The sequence below is a fragment of the Nerophis lumbriciformis genome, linkage group LG08 (genome assembly GCF_033978685.3).
Source record: "Nerophis lumbriciformis linkage group LG08, RoL_Nlum_v2.1, whole genome shotgun sequence".
NCBI classification, from domain to species: domain Eukaryota; kingdom Metazoa; phylum Chordata; class Actinopteri; order Syngnathiformes; family Syngnathidae; genus Nerophis; species Nerophis lumbriciformis.
The window spans coordinates 30729740-30753637 of NC_084555.2; the positions used below are offsets into that span (position 1 = coordinate 30729740).

At 44.3% G+C, this 23898-nt stretch overlaps 1 protein-coding gene and 1 long non-coding RNA gene across 4 annotated transcripts in view; one reads left to right on the top strand and one right to left on the bottom strand.

Annotated features, from left to right (window-relative positions):
- Positions 1-432: 432 nt before the first annotated feature.
- Positions 433-2687, bottom strand: LOC133611658 (uncharacterized). Its single transcript, XR_009816012.2, has 3 exons — positions 2559-2687; positions 2330-2487; positions 433-2161 (listed from the first exon to the last, which is right to left on the bottom strand). It is a non-coding gene; the product is annotated as an uncharacterized lncRNA (long non-coding RNA).
- LOC133611656 (cytosolic 5'-nucleotidase 1A-like) overlaps positions 2171-23898 on the top strand; it is a 37647-nt gene continuing 15919 nt past the window's right edge. For all 3 annotated transcript variants that reach the window (XM_061968652.2, XM_061968653.2, XM_061968654.2), the window contains exons 1-3: positions 2171-2568; positions 2646-2943; positions 18145-18285. In XM_061968652.2, coding sequence (XP_061824636.1) covers positions 2821-2943; positions 18145-18285 — 264 coding nt within the window. In that variant the 5' untranslated portion in view covers positions 2171-2568; positions 2646-2820. The remainder of the gene's footprint in view (positions 2569-2645; positions 2944-18144; positions 18286-23898) is intronic.

Here is a 23898-nt window from a genome sequence, read left to right on the forward strand (position 1 = left end):
TCTTTCTTGTCGCCAACTAACGTCGTACAAATGACAGGTAGTTATACAAAAAAGAGATCAGCGCTGTCATTTGAAAAGTAAATAAGCTAGTTTGTGTAACCAAGGGTTTGTAATTAGATGAGCCAAGCAGAAAAGACAAACAGTAACGATTGAACTGAGGGGCACGTTATTTATTGATGACCGTCTCGCCTCTCGCGTTACTTTTCCTGCTGTTAGGCCTCCAGACCAGATAAGAAGTGGTGTCAAATGGATGCAAATAGGAAGTAGAAACAAAAATAAGAGCACTGGAAAGGAAAAATACAAATGCCAGGAAACCATAAACACAAGTCCAAGACAGTCATGAAATATACTGAAACTATGCTGTAAAACAAAGACAAGTAATAATTAGTGACTGTAGCGGCCCACTTGGATTAATGACACAAGATGCAGAGCTTCGACTGGTGCAACTTTAATTCTCTCCTCACATTTTTGACACCGTGAAAACTATGAAGATGGACAGAAAATACAAATACCATCGTACCATATTTCCACAAACAATGCATAAATCATGTTTACATTTTTAAACTTATAAACAAATATTTTTAGTAAACTTAAATAATGAATTTTCACATGAATAAATGAACACACTTTAATAAATAAAAATAATGAAATTTTCCCGTTTGTTTTAAATGAAATGAACCACTCGTTTTACAAGAAATAAACCATTAGTCTCCTCCTACCTCTTTCCGCTTCCAAGGGCGCTAAGTTTGCTCAGCTTGTTAGCCTATCTTCCACACACTGCTCGTAGTGACTCTCTTTAAATGTGACATATAAGCAACACAAACACGAGGCACAATAAAATAACCCCTCACACAGAATATGACAAATAAATCTTTGTCAGCATGTTTTACCAGTTCTGGAGTAAAGTGAGCATGCGACGGGAGCAGGAAGTTAAGCGTCAGTAATAAAGGAAGTAACATAATAGAGTGGGCTCTTCAAAATAAAGGCACAAAAGTGACAGAACTGCATTTTTCTCATGAACAAAATTTGCTGCCATTTACAGGGACACATATCTTGATTTGAACAATGTCTGTAATAGAGGGGCTGTAATTAATACTCATGTTCATATTCGTGTCAAATCGATTTTCACTTGGTAAACATTTCAAGTAATTAAGGGACAAACATTTTGCTTTGTGACACTAAACACATAGAGCAGGCCTATTCAACTAAATTGTTTTGGATACCACATTTCCAGAAAGCTAGTGACCGGGCAGCCACATTTCTCCCTTCACTATCAGTCTTATTTTGTATATTGTGGAGAACCAGCGTCCTCTGCAGGAGACATTTCATTTTGGGCTATTTATTTTCTCAGAGTTACAGGAGCTATCTGCTGTTTAAAGGACCTTCTGCAAAAAAGCTACACAAAAATTATCTGTATGACAGCACTCTTGTGTTTTTAAGAATCTGCTGCAAAATGTGAGCCTCTCACAAGTTTTTTGTTTTTTTTTTAACTCAGGGGCCACCAGCTGATTAGCCCAAATGATGAAAAACAGAGGACCCAAAATGGAACCCCGAAGAACACTACTGGTATAACTAAAGAAGTTGTACAAATGACTATACTGACTGCATCTGCAGTAAAGGAGCTACAGCATAAATCACATTACCAAAATGGAGCTGACTTAAAGGGGTGCCTTGAGGAATGCCTGTTAGGATCCAAGTGTTCCAAGTTTTTCTATAAAACAGGAGTACTTTAATGTTTTTAGGAATTTGCTGCAAAAATGTTTGACACCCAATTTTACTGAATTTGGGGGCCGGTATATTGTAATTTCCCGGCCAGATATGGTCCACCCGTTGAATAGTGCTGGCATAAAGTACTGTATGCCAGGGGCCTGCTCATCATCATCATCTCCCCAGAAGTCCATCTGTTGCTCTAAATTGGCAGTTTGGGCTATTCAAGCATCATATTTGTAATACATGTAAGAGCTTCAAAGCACAATCAACATGTGCCTGTTTTCTTGGACTGGTGCTTCATTGTGCAGGTGTACCTAATGAAGTGCTCTGTGAGTGTACACCGACTGCCGCCGCCATGGCCAATAAGATCCACGATGCGGGAGTCCCTCCCAGCCAGTCTGGCACTGTGGCCGTTGCCTGGCGACAGAGAGTGCTGCTGCGTAATTCAGTGCTGCAGGGGCAATGATAAGATGAGGTGAGGCAAAGAGGCACCGTGGAGGGGTAAATCACTCAGAGTGGACTCCATTTCCCACACTGCTGAGCAGCAATATGAAGTGGAAGTAATCACATGGATCAATAACTACATCATAATATGTGCTCTAAATAGGTTGCGTCTTACAAGAGGAGATGCAACATGAAGGTATAGCACGCGTCGTGACACACCGGTTTCCGCCATCCGGTGGGATGCAACAACTGCTCGTCACACTCAGTCAGATGCCCCTCTGCTCCGGGGAATCACACACTCAGAGGATTTAAAGGGGAGAACATCCAAATGACCTGAAGTAAATCGTGTGGATTAGAGAGGAAAAAGAAGCACCGACGAGTTAAATGAGGAAAAAAAGGCTCACAATGCTGCGGGTAAGAAGAACTGTCGACCGCTTATAGAAGGAGCGCTCATCTCATGTCCTTCGTCCACATTTGTATCCCTTTTCCAGATCTGTGCCGCTGAAATCTGATTTCCTCCGCTGAGTGCATATGGGAGCTCCAGTGAGTTCATGTGCATGAGTGAGACAGCACTTTGGTACCAACTCCTGGCAGAGAGAAAGAGGGGCAAGGAAGGGGGAAATCACGCAGTTGAGGGGTGAATTCATTCAGAAACAAGAGGGCAACATGAATCTGAGCAACGGTAAAACTTTGGCTGCCAGTGGACAGAACAGAAACGGTACAAGTGGCAGCTGGGAAGACGCTGGGAGAGTTGTGAAGCCCTCGACTCCGACACGGAAACCTCAGCCTGTAAGTACTCCTAAACACCATGCGCCTCATTTGCAATGATCTCAATTTCAACATGAATTAGGTAGTCTTATCCTTTGAATAGATGTTTCATGTGTGATAATGGAAATATAAGTTTGGATTTCCAGGAATTCTCAAACTGTGGTGCATGTGCCACCAGTGGTAGGCAGGCTTCATCTAGTGGCACGCCAAATAATCACTTAATTAAATACTCAAACTGTCACGACAGGGGGGTCGCAGCTTACTGCGGGGTTTGTTCCCCCCGGATGCAAACGGACCACTCCGGACAGGACGTGCAGGTAGGAACATGGTTTATTTGTCGAAAGTCAAACAAGTACCAAAAACTGAAAACAAGCCAGAGGAAAAATGTGCCGATCGCATTCGAAGCTAAGGCTAACACTTAGCATAGGCAAGAAGACAAGGAATACTTACGTAGCTGTAGCAAAAGCAAACAATGAAGCCAGGCCGACTGACCGGCAAAGGTAGGCTTAAATAATGCCTCTGATTAGTGCTCGGGAAACAGCTGAGTGTCCCTAACACCAATCAGAGTTCCAAAGACAAATTTGTTTTTGGCCAGAACAAATTGACAAAACTATTTTAAATAGCTGCAACATAACCTACATAAGTAACAAACAGCATAATAACAGCATAGCTGTAAAGCAAGAAAGGCACACACTACATACACAAAGCCTAACCAGGCATTTTTTCCTCAAGGAATTCTGACACAAAATCATGTCTGAAGCCCAGAACACTCTACACATTTCCCCAGTTTTAGTTTAGAGAAAAGGAAAGATTGGCCTGGCCCACTACGATCCCTCTTTATGTTTGTGAACTTTATAGTCTATACATTTAGAGTGATGTGATAATCAAACACTCTAGAAGTCTAGAATGAAAGAGTATATAAGAGAATTGACAGCAACGTTCCTTCTAAGGAGCGCGCCTGTGCAATTGCGCACTGCTCAAGTGTCCTCTGCGCACGGCAAATCTATGCCACGCACAAAAGCAAATAAAAAAATAAGCGCATAACAATTTTCGACACGACACGGACACGACAGAGAAAACCGTTTTCGTCATCATTGTTCAAATATAATAACACGTCTGTCGAGACGTTTTGAAGACATGAATTTCATCCATCACTTTACTGAGCAAAACTCTTTATTGTCGGCCATAAACACATCACTGTTATATCAACAGCAGCCGCTCGCTCTTTCTTACTTGCGCCAACACATGCACATATGGCACTTAGCCAGTGATGCGTTTACAGCCACACAAAAAGTCGGACAACTCCAACACCACACATAAAGTGTAATTCCAGGTCGTTACTCTATGATTTACCAATCAAATGTGGGCTTATTCTAGTGTCATTTATTAGGAATCTTAATTTATAAATATTAATCATTAAGAGCTGTTAGTATATTAAATACATACTAATAAAAATATATTTTTTACAAACAGGAAGTTGCAGGAATGTACACATGATCCCCTGCTTACATCTCATTGTGCAACATGTGAATGTTTTAATGGGAACTAAATGCAATGTCTGAAGGGACGGCGTGGTGAAGTTGGTAGAGTGGCCGTGCCAGCAAACGGAGGGTTGCTGGTTACTGGGGTTCAATCCCCACCTTCTACCATCCTAGTCACGTCCGTTGTGTCCTTGGGCAAGACACTTCACCCCTTGCTCCTGATGGCTGCTGGTCAGCGTGTTGCATGGCAGCTCCCGCCATCTGTGTGTGAATGGGTGAATGTGGAAATACTGTCAAAGCGCTTTGAGTACCTTGAAGGTAGAAAAGCGCTATACAAGTATAACCCATTTATCATTTATCATTTAAAGGGGTACACACCATTTCCAAAGCAGGACCTCCACCCAGACAAACAATACAAGTACACAGTTCATGAAAAACAATATTTTTTGTTATTGTCATTGTAAGTGGGCACTTATATTAGAAATGGAAATGACTGCTGTCATTTGATTATAATAATAAGAGAATGTTGTCTGTCTATCTGTGTTGGCCCTGCGATGAATGGGGACTTGTCCAGGGTGTACCCAGCCTTCCGCCCAAATGCAGCTGAGATAAGCTCCAGCGACCCCGAAAGGGACAAGCGGTAGAAAATGGATGGATGGATGGAGATTTAACTTGTTATTTAGTCAGGTTTGGGACAGGTGTGCTGCTGGTGTAGCCACAGTGTGCACGTCTGATGTTGCTCACATGGGCTCCACTGAATGCTCAGGGAGTTTTTGCGTTTGCTCACACACATGAACAATTAGAGGGAACATTGATTGACAGAGTGTGTACCTTCAGTGCTGAATGATGAGCAGAGGCAGAGTTAATCCTTGAGTGGTGGTGGTGGAGGTGAAGTGTCATTGGAGTCTCTATCTCTCTTTACTAGCTTCGTCGAAGCATGTTGCTTATGTAGCTTGTTTCAGCAGATTTGAAATTGCTGTTTTGGGCAATAGATGGGATCTTTGATCCAAAGCACAATTTACATTTAACTAAAATGTTGTTTTCTTTGTGCTCGACAAAAGAAAAGTAGTGAAAATATCTCCATGTTAACAAACTCGACTTCTGGCTCCGCCATGATCAGACACGCCCCCCCCCCCCCCCCCCCCCCCCCCCCCCCTTCCCCACACTCACACCCAGACAAACACACAGAGCGCGTGTCTCTCTCTCTTCTCCGGCTTGTGACACAAGAAGAATCAGAACGATGACACAGCTGCGCTCCGATAAAACACACTTTATACTACATAAAAAGTAACGTAAAATAACGCAGTAACGCATCATGTAGTAACGGTAACTGAGTTACTGAATATAAAAAATAACGCTTTAGATTACTAGTTACCGCCAAAACTAGCGCCGTTACAGTAACGCGTTACTTTGTAACGCGTTAGTCCCAACACTGATACAAAGCTAAGAGCCGGAGATTCAAGAAATACACGCCGCACTTACCCGTGTAAAAAATTGTCCGAGGAGGAGGACCTTAAACGATAGTTTAGTGTGGCTGAAACGGGGCTTAGGCGAAATAATTGTTAGTTTAATTGGTTATCCGGCTTAGGCTATGTCTACACTAAGCCGGATAACCCCTAAAAAAGGTAGCGTGTGCTTTGTATTACCTGGCCGTCGAGGGGAAGACGGCGGAAAACGGCGAATGCTTTTGGACTGGCAAAGCAACGTCTAGGTCCAGAGTATATAAAGTCACCAAAGACGAATGGACAATGAAGGTGAAGGCAAAAGAGTGAGGAGTGTCCTGACCAGATATCTAGATCCCTAGTTTGATTGTTGTCAAATGTTCTTTGTCACATTGTGTACTTTCACTTGTTTATTAAAGATTTGGTTAATTTATGATGTCTCAGGTGTGATTCACTACAATAGGGCCCCGCAGCACACTGGATTCCAGTTAATTGAAATACCACAACACTTGATATTGTTCAGATAAGTTACATTTAAGAACTTGCACACAAAGCAACACTGGAGGTGACTATGAGGTGCGCATTTTCCGCGAATGCGTATTTGGTCACGGTAATGTTGTGTCGTTCGCGAACGTTGAGTGAACGTACTGAACCGAATCACTTCATAAACTGATTCGTTCCTTTCTCAGTTCAGTTGAGCTCCGCCGCGACCATGCCGGTATGAGTGGAACTGGCGCATTCTGTGACTAACTGAACCCTCGACGTCGGCGAACTACGCAGCCAGCTACTCATCATGGGGCCGGGGGGAGGGACTGAGCGAACGATTCGTTCACCGCGGATTAAGGACATGAATCACTCAGTGAACGACAGAATCAGGACTCGCGAACCTACTGACACAGAGAACTGACTGTGTCGCGGAGGAGGACGTCACATTGAGGCTCTCGTTCAGTCACTGTGCGCGTCATTTATTGGGTGCTGAGGGCTTGTGTCAGTTCGCGAACGACAAAAAAAAAAAATAGGGGGGGGGGATTCGGTGAACACATTTTTTGAACGACACAATTTAAAGAACTGATTCTAGTGATTTAGTACAGTCAAAAGAACTGCCGATCCCATATCATTAGGTCACGGTGCCGGGGGACGGAGGGGGCGGGGGTCTTAAACGGTGGCCTTGTTGTGTGTGGACACGGATAAGGTTAGCTGTAGGAGCCTAAATGCTGTTTATGTTCATTTACATTTCATGGAAGGTGCTTTTTGTTTATTCAGCCAAAATGGGACTATTTACTTTATTTGCATGCTTAGAATAATCATAAGGTACACTTTATTTGTAATTATTACATTTGTCTAAATAATTTGATGACGTAACTGTTTGATTGCATATATGGCGGAAGGATCTGTGTGGTAGGTGGGTTTTTGGACACAATGTATTGTGGGTAATGGCAGTCAGGTGCGGGGGAATTGAGCCACACAGTTTTTTGATCTCACTCTTACTTTTTCTTAGTCTTGCTTTTTCTAACTCCTACTGTAACAAACTCTCTTTATTTTGCCATTGATTTGTTCCCACATCGTTATTGTTTTACGTTTTTGAATAATTAAGTGACAAGTAAACGATACAAAACGAAGAGGAGCGTCTGGAGTTTGTTTTTTATTGCCGAAGCAAGCTGAGCCAGGAGAAAGTAGAGGAGCGTCAAGCTAAAGGCTTCATTAGGAATCTATATTAGCTGTAATTTATCCTGGATAACCTTATCCGGCTTAGTGTAAACGGGGCCTTAGTGTAGACATAGCCTAAGTGTTTTCTGAGGTGGGACTTGGTGAAAAAAGTTTGGGAGCCACTGCAGTTCCATTAGCAACGAGAAAGTGATTGTCAGCTGTAAAATTGGCAAAGCAGGATGGTTCATGTTACACATTAGCAGGCTCTTTGGCAACCTGTTAACGCATCCACTATAAAACAAACATAAGAGCACAGTAACAACAACTCAGGCCTCTTGCAGGATGCATGACTTTCGGTTGCAAGTTTGGTATTAATGTTTTTTTCAAAATTGTATTCTTATTTAAACTTAAACAATTTACATTTTAATCAGATTAATCACAGGGATGCTGTTGATTAATTTAGATTAGGCACGATTATATTTCCTTTTTTAAAATTCTATGTTCACCGTGTTTAATTTTATATGAGAAAATGGGCTCAAGAAAGACGCCAATATAAATGCACTTAATTTTTTATCAAACACCTTCATGTCTCGATCTGATATTGATATTGGATATCAGCAAAAAAAAAAGTATTGCATCGAAAATCTCTGATACAAGCTCCAATACAAGCAGGCTTGCGGCGTGTTTACTTGTGCGAAGATATACAGCCTGGTAATTGAATGTCCCCATGTCTGAATGTCCTCCAATAAACACATAAGGTTAGTCTTGTGTTGTTTTTTTGTCAAGTCATTTACAAAAGGTAAACATAGGCTATAGGCAGGGCCACTTTAGGGGGAGGGATTCCCCGAAGCCTCAACACCCTCCACCCTCCAACCTGAACAGCCCCCCCAACACAACAAAAATATCATCCATTCTGAAAATAATGCTGTTCATGAATACATCTAATTTGTGACGGACGTGTGCACGTCTCTGCGAGTATAACAGAGGCCAGTCAACTTCAAGAATATTGTTGGCAATGTTAGAAATTGTCTGTTCTTTTTTTCCCAGTAGTCAACACGCTGGCCTCTCACACCGACGACCTGGGTTTGTGCCCTGCTCAGAGCAGTAGGAATACTACTACTACTCAGTGGCCTAGTGGTTAGAGTGTCCGCCCTGAGATCGGTAGGTTGTGAGTTCAAACCCCGGCCGAGTCATACCAAAGACTATAAAAATGGGACCCATTACCTCCCTGCTTGGCACTCAGCATCAAGGGTTGGAATTGGGGGTTAAATCACCAAAAATGATTCCCGGGCGCGGCCACCGCTGCTGCCCACTGCTCCCCTCACCTCCCAGGGGGTGATCAAGGGTGATGGGTCAAATGCAGAGAATAATTTCGCCACACCTGTGTGTGACAATCATTGGTACTTTAACTTTAACTTTAATCAACACAGGCGATAGAGAGAGAGAGAGCGAGAGTAGACAATCGCTTTACAAAGCTAAGCTGTGTGTGATTGGCAGCCATAAACACCAACCATTGCATTCCGCCGTCAAAATTGGGGGCCCCTGGGTTTCAGCCAGGTAAGCCCGTGCATTAATGCGGCCCTGGTTATAGGCTATTCGGAGATAGCAGTTTCTGTTACGAACTGGTCAAGGGGGGTGATCCCGGGATGCAGAGACGGGAGGCAAGTTTGAAATACAAAAATGTAACAAAGAGCGATGGGGCAAAAAGTGCACACCATGTATATTAACAAAACAGGTTCCTCAGTGGTTGGCAGGGGGGAAGGCCAGGGTGCACCAAGTACTGCATAAAGTATTTGTTGCCTCAAGGAGCTAGGGAACAAACACAAAGAAGTTAGCAATAACAGGACAAGGGAAAGCAACGTACCATGAGGCGAAGTAGGTGCATGCACGTGCGGAGTTCAGGAAACAATGACCAGCAAGGTCAAGCTGTAGGTGATGAGCTTAAATACTGGCGGGCTAATTGCGAGCAGGTGTGTCACCAGGTCCGCACCTCGCCGAGGATGAATCACTAAAACACAGGTGCAGACAACAGAGAAGGCAGGAACACACTAAAACACAACAGTACCCCCCCCTTAATGGACGCCACCTGGCGGCTTACCTGGCTTCTCCGGAAAACGAATATAAAAAGCAGTTAACAGTGAAGGGTCTAAAATAAGTGAACGCGGGACCCAGGATCGGTCCTCAGGGCCGTAACCCTCCCAGTCGACCAGATACTGGAAACCCCTGCCCCTTCTCCTCACGTCGAGAATGGCCTTGACCGTGAACGCCTGGTGGCCATCAATAAGTCTGGGAGGTGGAGGAGGCACCTCTGGAGGACTCAAGGGACTGGAGGACACAGGCTTGAGCAGGGAGACGTGGAAAGAGGGATGAATCTTGAGAGAGTCCGGAAGGCGTAGTCGAACCGATGAGGGATTGATGACTCGCTCAATGGGGTAAGGTCCAATGAATCGTGGCTGCAGTTTCTTGGAGACCACCTGGAGAGGTAAATCACGAGAGGATAGCCATACCTTCTGACCGGGCCTGTAATCCGGTGCTGTGCTGCGGTGGCGGTTAGCGATACGCTGGTTGCGCTCCGAGGTGCGTGACAGAGCAGACCGGGTATTTTGCCATGCTTGCCGTGCGCGGTGTAGGTGGGCCGCAACAGATGGGACGGCGACTTCTGATTCCAGGGAAGGAAAAGCGGGAGGTTGGTACCCGTAGGCGGAGTGAAATGGAGACATGCCTGTAGCGGAGCTGACGAGTGTGTTGTGAGCGTACTCAATCCAATGTAGACAAAGTGCCCAGGAGGCCGGCTGCTGATGGCAAACGCAGCGGATGGCAGATTCCAGATCCTGGTTTGTGCGCTCAGTCTGACCGTTTGTCTGCGGGTGGTATCCAGAAGAAAGGCTCGGCGATGCCCCAAACGACTTGCAGAAGGCCTTCCAAACCGCCGAAGAAAATTGTGGCCCTTTGTCCGAGACCACATCCACCGGGATACCATGCAGCCGGAACACGTGACGTACCAGCAGATCTGCAGTCTCTAGTGCAGAGGGCAACTTTGGAAGAGGGATGAAGTGTGCCATTTTTGAAAAGCGGTCCACCAAAGTCAATATAACAGTGTTGCCCTTTGATGGTGGAAGTCCTGTGATGAAATCCAATGCCACATGGGACCACGGGCGGGAGCTAGGGGATGGGGAGTGGCCGCAGAAGGCCAGCTGGTGCCCGATGTGACGCCTTATTGCGGGCACAGGTGGTACAGGCAGACACAAACTCTTTCACGTCAGCCCTGAAAGTTGGCCACCAGAAGCGCTGGGCTAGGAGGAAAGTAGTACGGGTGATACCTGGGTGGCAGGCGATCTTGGAGCTGTGGGCCCAGTTTAACACTTCCGGCCGGAGTTCTGGGATAACGAATAAGCGCCCCTACGGACAGTTCTTGGGAGAGGGAACATTCTTGATTCCTTCTGTCACGCGACCCTCGATGTCCCACTGTAGCGCTCCCAGCACTTGTGATGGAGGGATGATGGTCTCGGTCTTGACCCCTTCCTCGGGGCAGGCGTACATTCTAGACAAGGCGTCTGGCTTACCATTCTGGGAGCCGGGTCGGAAGGTCATGGTAAAATTGAATCTGGCGAAGAATAGCGCCCACCTAGCTTGTCTTGGGTTGAGCCGTTGAGCAGTCCGAATGTAGGCCAGATTCTTGTGGTCCGTGAATACCACAAATCGGTCAAGCATGTCGCGCAAGACATCATTTATGAGGCTTTGAAAAACAGCCGGCGCATTGGTGAGGCCAAAAGGCATGACCAGGTATTCAAAGTGTCCAAGTGGGGTATTAAACGCGGTCTTCCATTCATCACCTTGCTTAATCCGGACTAAGTGATATGCGTTGCGGAGGTCCAGCTTGGTGAAGTGTCTAGCAGTGTGTAGAGGGTTAAAAGCAGAGTTGAGAAGTGGGAGAGGATATTTATTTTTGACAGTAATACTGTTAAGGGCTCGGTAATCAATACAAGGGCGGAGTGTCTTATCCTTCTTTTCCACAAAGAAAAACCCGGCGGCTAGAGGAGAGTTAGAGGGACGGATGAGACCAGAAGCAAGCGAAGTGGTGATATAGTCCTCTAGTGACTCTCTTTCATATTTCGAAATGTTATAAAGGCGGGATGAAGGGAGTGTGGCGCCAGGGAGGAGATTAATACAACAGTCATAAGGACGGTGAGGAGGTAACGACAACGCGCGGTCCTTGCTGAAGACCTCTTTAAGGTCGTGGTAAGCAGTGGGCACAGTTGACAGATCTATGACCTCCTGAATGACGATACGTGTGGCACCTGTGCGAGGGCATGCGGACCGCAGACAGTGAATATGGCAAAAAAACAAACAGTTAATGATAGTAGTTTTGGCCCAGTCAATATGGGGATTATGTTTAGTAAGCCAGGTAAGTCCGAGCACAACAGGAGCGGAACGAGAGGGAATGATGAGAAAATTGATTAACTCAAAATGGTTACCAGATAATTTAAGCGATAAGGGCTGAGTCTGGTGAGTAATGCTCGCCAGGTGACCTCCATCGAGGGATCGAACTACTCTAGGTCTGGGTAATTTGGCAACGGGTATGGAAAAACGTCTAACAAGTGCCTCATCGATAAAATTGTCATCAGAACCAGAGTCAATTAGAGCCCTAATGTCCAAACTCTGCTCCTTATCCCGGGCGAGCATACCCGTGAGTTGGAGCCTTGAAAGTGTCTGACCTGTAGATGGCAGTAGAGGAGCCGGATCGGTCGCTGGAGGGAGTAAAGCTGGAACACAGCGGGGCGGCGAAGCTTGAGTGCGTAGTGGAGGCGAAGCTTGAGTGCGTAGTGGAGGCGAAGCTTGAGTGCGTAGGGGAGGCGAAGCTTGCGTGCGGCGGCGGTCAGGACGATGAGGACAGTAGGATAAGCGATGCTCAGCTTTGCCGCAATATAAACACAGCCGGAGGCGAAGGCGACGATCTCTCTCAGCTGGAGAGAGACGATTTCCTCCGAGCTGCATCGGTTCCTCTTCCAGTGATATCGGCGGGGCATCGACACTGGGTATCGGTGTGAAGGTTTGACGCGCTTCATGGCCACTCCCACTATGCATCGAAGAGCAGAGTTCCTGGTGTAGGAACCTCTCTCTTTCCCAGTCAACGAGGCGATTTTCAATCCTCGCCGCCAGAGCAACGAGCTCGTCGAGGCTGTCAGGAGTCTTGAGCGGGATCATTTGTTTCCGGACTCGATCAGCCAGACCAAGGGAGAAGACGTCCACCAATGCGGAAGTGGGCCATCCGCTTTCAGCAGCCAGCCTTCGGAATTCAATTGCGAAGTCTGTGACGCTGCGCTGTCCTTGCTGCAGACGTAATAATGATCGGGCCGCTTCGCGTCCTGGTATCTCGCGTTGAAAAATGTTCTTCATGGCTTTGGAAAAAGCGGCGTACGAGGCACACACCGGAGATTGACGCGCCCATTCTGCGGTGGCCCAGGCGGACGCCCGGCCACTCATGTGGGACATGACAAAAGCCACGCGAGCTCTTTCAGTGTAAAAAGAAGTGGGTAAAAGTTCAAAATAGATTTCACACTGGGTGAGAAAGGGACGCACGTCACCTGACTCGCCGGAGAAACGCTCAGGCTTGGAGAGTGGTGGACAAGGAGCAGGAGGGGTGTCGTTAGGCAACGGAACATCTGTGGAACGTGGACGTGTCTGCTGGGCTGCTGGGTCGACAGTAGGGGAAGACATCGCCTGCAGCGCGGTGAGTACACTTCCCAACTGTCCCTCTAATGCATCAAGGCGGGCGGCTTGGCGTTCCGCTATGGTGTTGACGCAAGCCCCAAGCACGCCAAATTGTTCCTCCTGTTGACCAAGTCGTTTGGCCTGTTGTTGCAGCGCCCTCTTTACTGGGTCAGTCTCTGCGGGATCCATGTTGTGGCTGGTCATTATGTTACGAACTGGTCAAGGGGGGTGATCCCGGGATGCAAAGACGGGAGGCAAGTTTGAAATACAAAAAGTAATACATTTAATAAGTCCAAAAATGTAACAAAGAGCGATGGGGCAAAAAGTGCACACCATGTATATTAACAAAACAGGTTCCTCAGTGGTTGGCAGGGGGGAAGGCCAGGGTGCACCAAGTACTGCATAAAGTCTTTGTTGCCTCAAGGAGGCTAGGGAACAAACACAAAGAAGTTAGCAATAACAGGACAAGGGAAAGCAACGTACCATGAGGCGAAGTAGGTGCATGCACGTGCGGAGTTCAGGAAACAATGACCAGCAAGGTCAAGCTGTAGGTGATGAGCTTAAATACTGGCGGGCTAATTGCGAGCAGGTGTGTCACCAGGTCCGCACCTCGCCGAGGATGAATCACTAAAACACAGGTGCAGACAACAGAGAAGGCAGGAACACACTAAAACACAACAGTTTCACAACAGCTAAGCACACAATAACATGGAAGCTAGACATACTGTATGTATAAGTGGCTTTGAAAATAAAAAATATTGCAGTCTAAAACAGTTCAGTTTCAATTCATTTCGAACATGCATACAATACAAGGAAATGCATCACATATTTCGAGTTGTTTCACTACAGCACGTCCAAAAAGGAGTAGGAAGAAGCAGAGCTTATTTAATCCTACCCCTTTTCATATCATAGCAATTTTATCCCATTTCCTTATTCTCTGTTTGTAACAGAACAGTGATAAAATAAATAATAAATAAATAAATATACCATAAGTAAGTAAACAAATGTTAAATAAATAAATAATCACTATCTTTTTTTTAGGTTCATGATGTTCATCATAATTGTTCTTCTTTGTACTTTGTGAACACCTGTAGTTTGAACAGTTCCTTAAACTGAATTGGTGCTTTGTTTGAATTATTTGCTTAATTCATTCTATAATTTAATTCCACATACTGATATGCTAAAGGTTTTAAGTGTTGTACATGCATACAAATGCTTTAAATTAGATTTTTCTCTAAAGTTATATTTTTCCTTGGGTAACAGGTTCTAATTTGCTTTGTACATAATTTTAGCTGTTTGTAAATGCACCAAATCGTTGAATTTCAATAATTGTGATTTAATGAATAAAGGGTTTGTATGTTCTCTATATCCAACATTATGTATTATTCGAATGTATCTTTTTTGTAACACTGTTAGTGAATGAATCGCACATTTGTACCGGTAGTTGTTTCCCCACATCTGCACAATAACTCAGATATGATAACACTAGTGAGCAGTAGAGAACATGAAGTGATTTTTGGTCCAGAACATGCTTTATTCATTATTGACGTGTTTCTTGCTACTTTATGTTGTATATTTTTTGCATGAGATTTCCAATTCATTGTATCATCTATTATTACACCCAAAATGTGTTTTCTTTTACCCTTTCAATATCTACTCTGTCTTTTTGTATTTGTGTTTGACTTTCCCTTCTACTGTTACCAAATAGCATTATTTTAGTTTACTGAGGTTCAAAGATCGTCTGTGTTTGTCAAACCATCTTTTTAATTTGTTAATTTCCTCTATTATTTGTATTAGCTTTTGTGTGTTCTCTCCTGAACAAAACACAGTTGTATCGTCTGCAAATAATAGTAACATTAAGTCCTTTGTAACTGTACAAATGTTGTAGAGATTGAACAATTTTGGTTCAAGTATTGATCCTTGAGGTACACCACAAGATATTTTCAGCTCTTCCTGTTGGTTAAGTAACTTCTTACCCAGTTCAAGACCAACCCTCTGATTCCATACATTTCTAATTTGTTTATTAAGATGCTGTGATTGATTGTGTCAAATACTTTTGTTAAATCTATAAACACTGCAGCAGCACATTTTTTGCTATCTATTGCATTGGTTACCTCTTCCGTTATTTCGATTAATGCCATTGATGTTGAGATGTTGGCTATATCCGTATTGGTAGTCTGTGAGTATTTTTATTTTTATATATGAATTTGTCCAATCTATTGTTAAACAATTTTTCAATAATTTTAGAAAATTGTGTAAGTAGTTTCTAAACTGGTATTTGTCTCCAGTCTTATAAATTGGTACAACTTTTGCTATTTTAATTTTATCTGGGAATTTGCAAATGATTTGTTTGAAATGATAAGTTGCTGATGTATGTTAAAGGTTCTGAAATCTCTTCAATAACCTTTTTTATTGTTTCCATATCAATTCGTTACACACAGTCTTGGATTTACATATTTCACAATATTGATTATTTCCTCTTTTATTATTACACCTTTGAGGTAGATTGAGTGGGGATTTCTGTCTATAATGTCATTGAAGTCCTCAACTGACTCAGGATCTGTAATTCTTTCTCCAGATTTGGTCCAATGTTCACAAAGTACTTATTGAAGCTTTCAGCTACTTTGTTCATATTGGAATTTTTTACATTTTCAACTGAGAAGTATTTAGGATAATCCTTCTTAGCACAATTTTTTTTAATAATGCTATTTAGGATGCCCCATGTTGCGCTCATATCGGATATTAGTAGACCACTCGTGATATTATTATCAAAATCATTAGTAAAAATATTATCAATAAGTGTGGCGCTGTGTCCTCAGATTCTGCTTGGCCTTGTGATTTTAGGATATAAAGTCAGGCTATACATTGTGTCAATATAGTCTTCTATGGGCTTTTGTTTGTTTAAGAGGTCAATGTTGAAGTCTCCACATAAGAAAGTTACTTTTTGACCAATGTCAGTAAAAGTTGCCTGAATCCAGTTCTAAAACGTTTCAATGTTTGACTTACGTGATCGATATATGCAGCTGATTATTAGTTCTTGTTTTTTCGTGACATATTTCAATGATTAGACATTGTAAGATATTATCAATAGCTAACGACATATTTTTTTTACCACTTTGTAGTTTAGGTTCTTCATCACGTACACAACCAACTCCGTTCTTGTTGGTTCTGTTGATATAATTTAGTTCATGTCCTTCCAGGTCCAAATCCATTCCTTTTTTAGCATCTTTTCGTGTTTCTGATAACTTTGAAGGGTTTGTTGAATTGTTCCAAAAAATGCTTCATGTTGTTGTAGTTTGCATACAAACTCCTGCTGTTTAGTGAATGATCAACAGGTTGTTGTCGATTTTAATGTTTCCGTTATATTGTTTGTCTGTATAATAAAAAACAATTATTCCTGGTATGAAAAGGAAAACATTGTATCTGGATCTACAAACTGTACATCCTTATTTAATTTTTATTCCAGACTATTATGGGCTATGCTGCTGAAGGTTTTCAGTTCCATACATTCCTGTTCAGCAATCTATTGTGTTGCCCTATGAATGTCTGTAAGTGTATATGAATGTGCACCTGAGTAAATACCTTCTTCTTTGGTAAAAAACATTTTAATACAAACAAGTATCAAATTATTATAGTTGCATATGACTTAGTTACCAAATATCCAAGGCAGATGTGTATCACAAAGTATCCAGTAACAAACGTGTCCGCATCATTACCTCGGTAAGCACCCAATATAATTAATTACTATGACCACTAGGTGTTGCCAAAAACAAATTGACACTCCCCTTCAAAAACATAAATCTATCATAGTGTTTTTCATATCTGCCATTGTTCTCTCTTCGACTAATTTTACTTGATCAAACCTTTTCTAACATTCTACACTACAAAATAATAAAAGTTTGTACTATGATTCATGCTGATATTGTATCGGATTAATATTAGTTTCGGCCAATACTCAAAGTTCCAAAATTGGTATTGTTTTGGAAGTGAAAAAGTTGTATCAGGGCAACCCTACCTTTGACATCATGTTTATTTTTATTAACAAACATTTATCCACATTAATGTGGACCTGTTACTCTTTTTGTGCTATTTATGTGCTATTATAAGCAAAAACAGAAAAAAAACCTCCTTTCCCGCAGCGTGTGTATAATACTTTGTTGGTGGACTGTTCCATTATGTATTTTTGTTAATCAGATTTCCCATTAAGAGGGTCAATATGCTGTTTAGCGTCTTCCATATTGACCTGTTTGCATCTGTAACATGTGGCTACCACTTCAAATGTCCATTTGCTTATGCGTGACCCCTTGGACAAACTGCACGAATAGCGCTGCCAGAGAAGTTTCAAGGATTCTGAGTCATTCAAAGATGCAGATGGGTTACCGGTACTTGTGTTAAAAGTAGATCTGTCAAACATTTTTGGAATCCCATTAATCACACTTTTTATTTTGGATTATAACCACAGGTTATTACATGTGTGCATAGTTTAAAAACATTTTAAAAAAGACCCATTATTTGGACTTAAATGCAATTCTAATGTTTTAATGTGATCCAGGAATATATATATTTGTTGTTATTTTTGTTTTAAATGTTTATTGAGATTAATAAGGATGATGGATCAGTCTGCGTTGATTTCGACAGCCCTGATTCAAACCAAATGGCAAATGCTTTTCTTTATTGCCAAACTCTCAGCGTGTTTTTATACTTTGAGCCTCCAAAGGGTTAACATTGTCAGGCATTGTGGTATGTGTCCTTGGAGAGTAGAAGACGTGTTTTACATCACTGTCACCTCATCTTTGCCAGCCCGACAACAACAAAATGCTTCTTTGCCATTCTGAGATGTAACAGAAGTAATACACTGTTTGACAATTGAATCCTGCTAACAAGACTCCCTTTAACTGGCCTGGTCTAATTCTATCATTCTGATTCTTGTCACTTCTCAGCCCAAACCTGAGAATGCCGTCACCATTGCAGTATCGTCGCGAGTCCTTTTCAACATGGAGCCGGAGCAGCAGTATCTCAAGTACCAGGTGGAGCATGAAAATGAGCCTTTCAGTCCTGGCCCTGCCTTCTCCTTTGTTAAGGTCAGAGAAACACCACTATGGTTACACTATCATTTCCCTCAAATCTGTCATTCCCCTCATTGGTCTGCACCACTTTTAAGAGAACAAGCACTTTCATTTTCCTTGTGGACATAAGTCCGTCCCATTTATACGTACTACCACCACTTCAAAGGCGACAGGTTTATCAAGAAGTAGGCTTTGCTACACATCTTAAAATAAAGCCTATCCATCAAGCAACTACAGACATGGCTGTAAGATTGATCATTTATTTTTTTTCCAGTCAAGGGTGTACCTCACCACTTGCATTAAAGTGGTCCTATTAATCAAAACCAACATTTCTTACTTGTTGGTTGGTACCTGTTTTTGTGTTTTTGGGATCCATATAAGTCCTGAACATTTGAAATCAAACAATGGAGGCCAGGCAGAGATATTTATAAACAATTTTGCCTTCTTCCAAACTTGTTTCAAACGAGCCGTTTGGAATTTGAGACGATTGTGACATAATGTGCCTTAGTTATTATGTCAGCGGATATCTCCATATATGGTAGAGGTTTACCCGAAGAACTTTGCACTTGTCCGCCATTTTTATTTAGTTGTAGTCCAAAGTTTTAGTCAATAAGTTCCTTATTTTTCTCTATCCTCTTGTTGTGGTGCAGACTGGCTCGTGCATGCACATGCATGCTAAAATCCTACGCTGTTGCCATTGTTAGTAAAAGTATCAAATATTTCTCTGTCATAGACTCAATGGAAACGCTAAAACTCTAACATGGCTGACGGGGTAGAGACGCAGTCGAAGGGGGCTTAGATTTTGCTAAAATCCATGCACAATTTTGACCAAAGAACCATTACATGTTATGTAGACCACCAGGAAGTACTTTAAATGTAGAAAAAAAATCATAAGCCGGCTGGGATAGGCTCCTGCTTGCCGGTGACACTAATAAGGCACAAGCGGAGTAGAAAATGAATGGATGTCAGTCCTCTGGCAGAAAAAGACACAAAAAAGATATAATATTGGAAGAAGTTGTGATGAATGATGAATTAAATACGACTTGTCCAGGGTGTACCCCGCCTTCCGCCCGATTGTAGCTGAGATAGGCTCCAGCGCAAATAGATGGATGGATATTAATTTCAGGTTATAAGTACATATCATGCATTTGGGGACGGCGTGGCGAAGTTGGTAGAGTGGCCGTGCCAGCAATCGGAGTGTTGCTGGTTACTGGGGTTCAATCCCCACCTTCTACCATCCTAGTCACGTCCGTTGTGTCCTTGGGCAAGACACTTCACCCCTTGCTCCTGATGGCTGCTGGTTAGCGCCTTGCATGGCAGCTCCCGCCATCAGTGTGTTAATGTGTGTGTGAATGGGTGAATGTGGTAATACTGTCAAAACGCTTTGAGTACCTTGAAGGTAGAAAAGCGCTATACAAGTATAACCCATTTATCATTTATTCACAACGTGTTAGCGATGTTAAGTCCGCAAATAAGTCTTATCTTTTGAACGGTTCTTTTTAAGTGACAATGAGAAATGTTGCAAGCAGTTAATTTACAAACCATTTGATATAGTGTACATATACTGTAAAGCAGTATTTTTCAAACTTTTTTGAGCCAAGGCACATTTTTTGCGTTGCAAAAATATGGAAGCACACCACCAGCAGAAATCATTAAAAAACGAAACTCAGTTGACAGTAAAATGTCGTTGTCGTAGTTGTTGGATATGAATATGAGTTTTTTGCTGTTTTCCTGTGCGTAGTGTTTTAGTTCTTGTTTTGTGCTCCTATTTTGGTGGCTTTTTCTCTTTTTTTGATATTTTCCTGTTGCAGTTTCATGCCTTCCTTTGAGAGATATTTCTCGCATCTACTTTGTTTTAGCAATCAAGAATATTTCAGCTGTTTTTATCCTTTGTGGGGACATTGTTGATTGTCAGGTCATATTTGGATGTACATTGTGGACGCCGTCTTTGCTCTACACTAAGTATTTGCTGTCGTCCAGCATTCTGTTTTTGTTTAATTTGTAGCCAGTTCAGTTTTAGTTCCGTTCTGCATAGCCTTCCCCAAGCTTCAATGCCTTTTCTCAGGGGCACTCACCTTTTCTTTATTTTTAGTTTAAGCATTAGATACCTTTTTACCTGCACGCTGCCTCCCGCTGTTTCCGACATCTACAAAGCAATTAACTAACTGCTGCCACCTACTGATATGGAAGAGTATTACACGGTTACTCTGCCGAGCTCTAGACAGCACCGACACTCAACAACAACACATCATTTGCAGACTATAATTACTGGTTTGCAAAAAATATTTTTACCCTAAATATGTGTAATTACAAACCCCGTTTCCATATGAGTTGGGAAATTGTGTTAGATGTAAATATAAACGGAATACAATGATTTGCAAATCATTTTCAACCCATATTCAGTTGAATATGCTACAAAGACAACATATTTGATGTTCAAACCATACTTGCCAACCTTGAGACCTCCGATTTCGGGAGGTGGGGGCTGGGGGCGTGGTCGGGGGTGGAGCAGGGCGTTGTTGAGGGCGTGGTTAAGAGGGGAGGAGTATATTGACAGCTAGAATCCACCAAGTCAAGTATTTCATACATATATATATATATATATATATATATATATATATATATATATATATATATATATATATATATATATATATATCTACATCCTGAAAATATGCAAACAAAACTGTGTTTAGATAATTGATACTTCAAACTTGCATAAATAAATATTAAGGAATATAACAACTTGGCCTGCGATGAGGTGGCGACTTGTCCAGGGTGTACCCCGCCTTCCGCCCGATTGTAGCTGAGATAGGCTCCAGCGCCCCCCGCGACCCCAAAAGGGAATAAGCGGTAGAAAATGGATGGACGGATGGATGGGCTTCTGAGAGCTTCAAAATCCATCCATCCATCCATCCATCTTCTTCCGCTTATCCGAGGTCGGGTCGCGGGGGCAGCAGCCTAAGCAGGGAAGCCCAGACTTCCCTCTCCCCAGCCACTTCGTCCAGCTCCTCCCGGTGGATCCCGAGGCGTTCCCAGGCCAGCCGGGAGACATAGTCTTCCCAACGTGTCCTGGGTCTTCCCCGTGGCCTCCTACCGGTCGGACGTGCCCGAAACACCTCCCGAGGGAGGCGTTCGGGTGGCATCCTGACCAGATGCCCGAACCACCTCATCTGGCTCCTCTCGATATGGAGGAGCAGCGGCTTTACTTTGAGCTCCCCCCGGATGGCAGAGCTTCTCACCCTATCTCTAAGGGAGAGCCCCGCCACCCGGCGGAGGAAACTCATTTCGGCCGCTTGTACCCGTGATCTTGTCCTTTCGGTCATGACCCAAAGCTCATGACCATAGGTGAGGATGGGAACGTAGATCGACCGGTAAATCGAGAGCTTTGCCTTCTGGCTCAGCTCCTTCTTCACCACAACGGATCGATACAGCGTCCGCATTACTGAAGATGCCGCACCGATCCGCCTGTCGATCTCACGATCCACTCTTCCCTCACTCGTGAACAAGACTCCGAGGTACTTGAACTCCTCCACTTGGGGCAAGATCTCCTCCCCAACCCGGAGATGGCACTCCACCCTTTTCCGGGCGAGAACCATGGACTCGGATTTGGAGGTGCTGATTCTCATCCCAGTCGCTTCACACTCGGCTGCGAACCGATCCAGTGAGAGCTGAAGATCTTGGCCAGATGAAGCCATCAGGACCACATCATCTGCAAAAAGCAGAGACCTAATCCTGCAGCCACCAAACCAGATACCCTCAACGCCCTGACTGCGCCTAGAAATTCTGTCCATAAAGGTTATGAACAGAATCGGTGACAAAGGGCAGCCCTGGCGGAGTCCAACCCTCACTGGAAACGTGTCCGACTTACTGCCGGCAATGCGGACCAAGCTCTGACACCGATTATACAGGGAGCGAACCGCCACAATAAGACAGTCCGTTACCCCATACTCTCTGAGCACTCCCCACAGGACTTCCCGGGGTACACGGTCGAATGCCTTCTCCAAGTCCACAAAGCACATGTAGACTGGTTGGGCAAACTCCCATGCACCCTCAAGGACCCTGCCGAGAGTATAGAGCTGGTCCACAGTTCCACGACCAGGACGAAAACCACACTGTTCCTCCTGAATCCGAGGTTCGACTATCCGGCGTAGCCTCCTCTCCAGTACACCTGAATAGACCTTACCGGGAAGGCTGAGGAGTGTGATCCCACGATAGTTGGAACACACCCTCCGGTTCCCCTTCTTAAAGAGAGGAACCACCACCCCGGTCTGCCAATCCAGAGGTACCGCCCCCGATGTCCACGCGATGTTGCAGAGTCTTGTCAACCAAGACAGCCCCACAACATCCAGAGCCTTAAGGAACTCCGGGCGGATCTCATCCACCCCCGGGGCCTTGCCACCGAGGAGCTTTTTAACTACCTCGGCAACCTCATCCCCAGAAATAGGAGAGCCCACCACAGATTCCCCAGGCCCTGCTTCCTCATAGGAAGACGTGCTGGTAGGATTGAGGAGGTCTTCGAAGTATTCTCTCCACCGATCCACAACATCCGCAGTCGAGGTCAACAGAGCACCATCCCCACCATACACGGTGTTGACACTGCACTGCTTCCCCTTCCTGAGGCGGCGGATGGTGGTCCAGAATTGCTTCGAAGCCGTCCGGAAGTCTTTTTCCATGGCCTCACCGAACTCCTCCCATGTCCGAGTTTTTGCCTCCGCGACCGCTGAAGCCGCACACCGCTTGGCCTGTCGGTACCTGTCTGCTGCGTCAGGAGTCCCATGAGCCAAAAGAACCCGATAGGACTCCTTCTTCAGCTTGACGGCATCCCTCACCGCCGGTGTCCACCAACGGGTTCTAGGATTACCGCCACGACAGGCACCAACTACCCTGCGGCCACAGCTCCAATCGGCCGCCCCGACAACAGAGGTACGGAACATCGTCCACTCGGACTCAATGTCCAGCGCCTCCCTCGTGACATGTTCAAAGTTCTTCCGGAGGTGGGAATTGAAACTCTCTCTGACAGGAGACTCTGCTAGACGTTCCCAGCAAACCCTCACAATGCGTTTGGGCCTGCCAGGTCTGTCCGGCATCCTCCCCCACCATCGCAGCCAACTCACCACCAGGTGGTGATCGGTAGAAAGCTCCGCCCCTCTCTTCACCCGAGTGTCCAAAACATGAGGCCGCAAATCCGATGACACAACTACAAAGTCGATCATGGAACTGCGGCCTAGGGTGTCCTGGTGCCAAGTGCACATATGGACACCCTTATGTTTGAACATGGTGTTTGTTATTGACAATCCGTGACGAGCACAAAAGTCCAATAACAAAACACCACTCGGGTTCAGATCCGGGCGGCCATTCTTCCCAATCACGCCTCTCCAGGTTTCACTGTCGTTGCCAACATGAGCGTTGAAGTCCCCCAGTAGAACGAGGGAATCACCCGGGGGAGCACTCTCCAGTACTCCCTCGAGTGAATCCAAAAAGGGTGGGTAATCTGAACTGCCGTTGGGCGCGTAAGCGCAAACAACAGTCAGGACCCGTCCCCCCACCCGAAGGCGGAGGGAGGCTACCCTCTCGTCCACCGGGTTGAACTCCAACGTGCAGGCTTTGAGCCGAGGGGAAACAAGA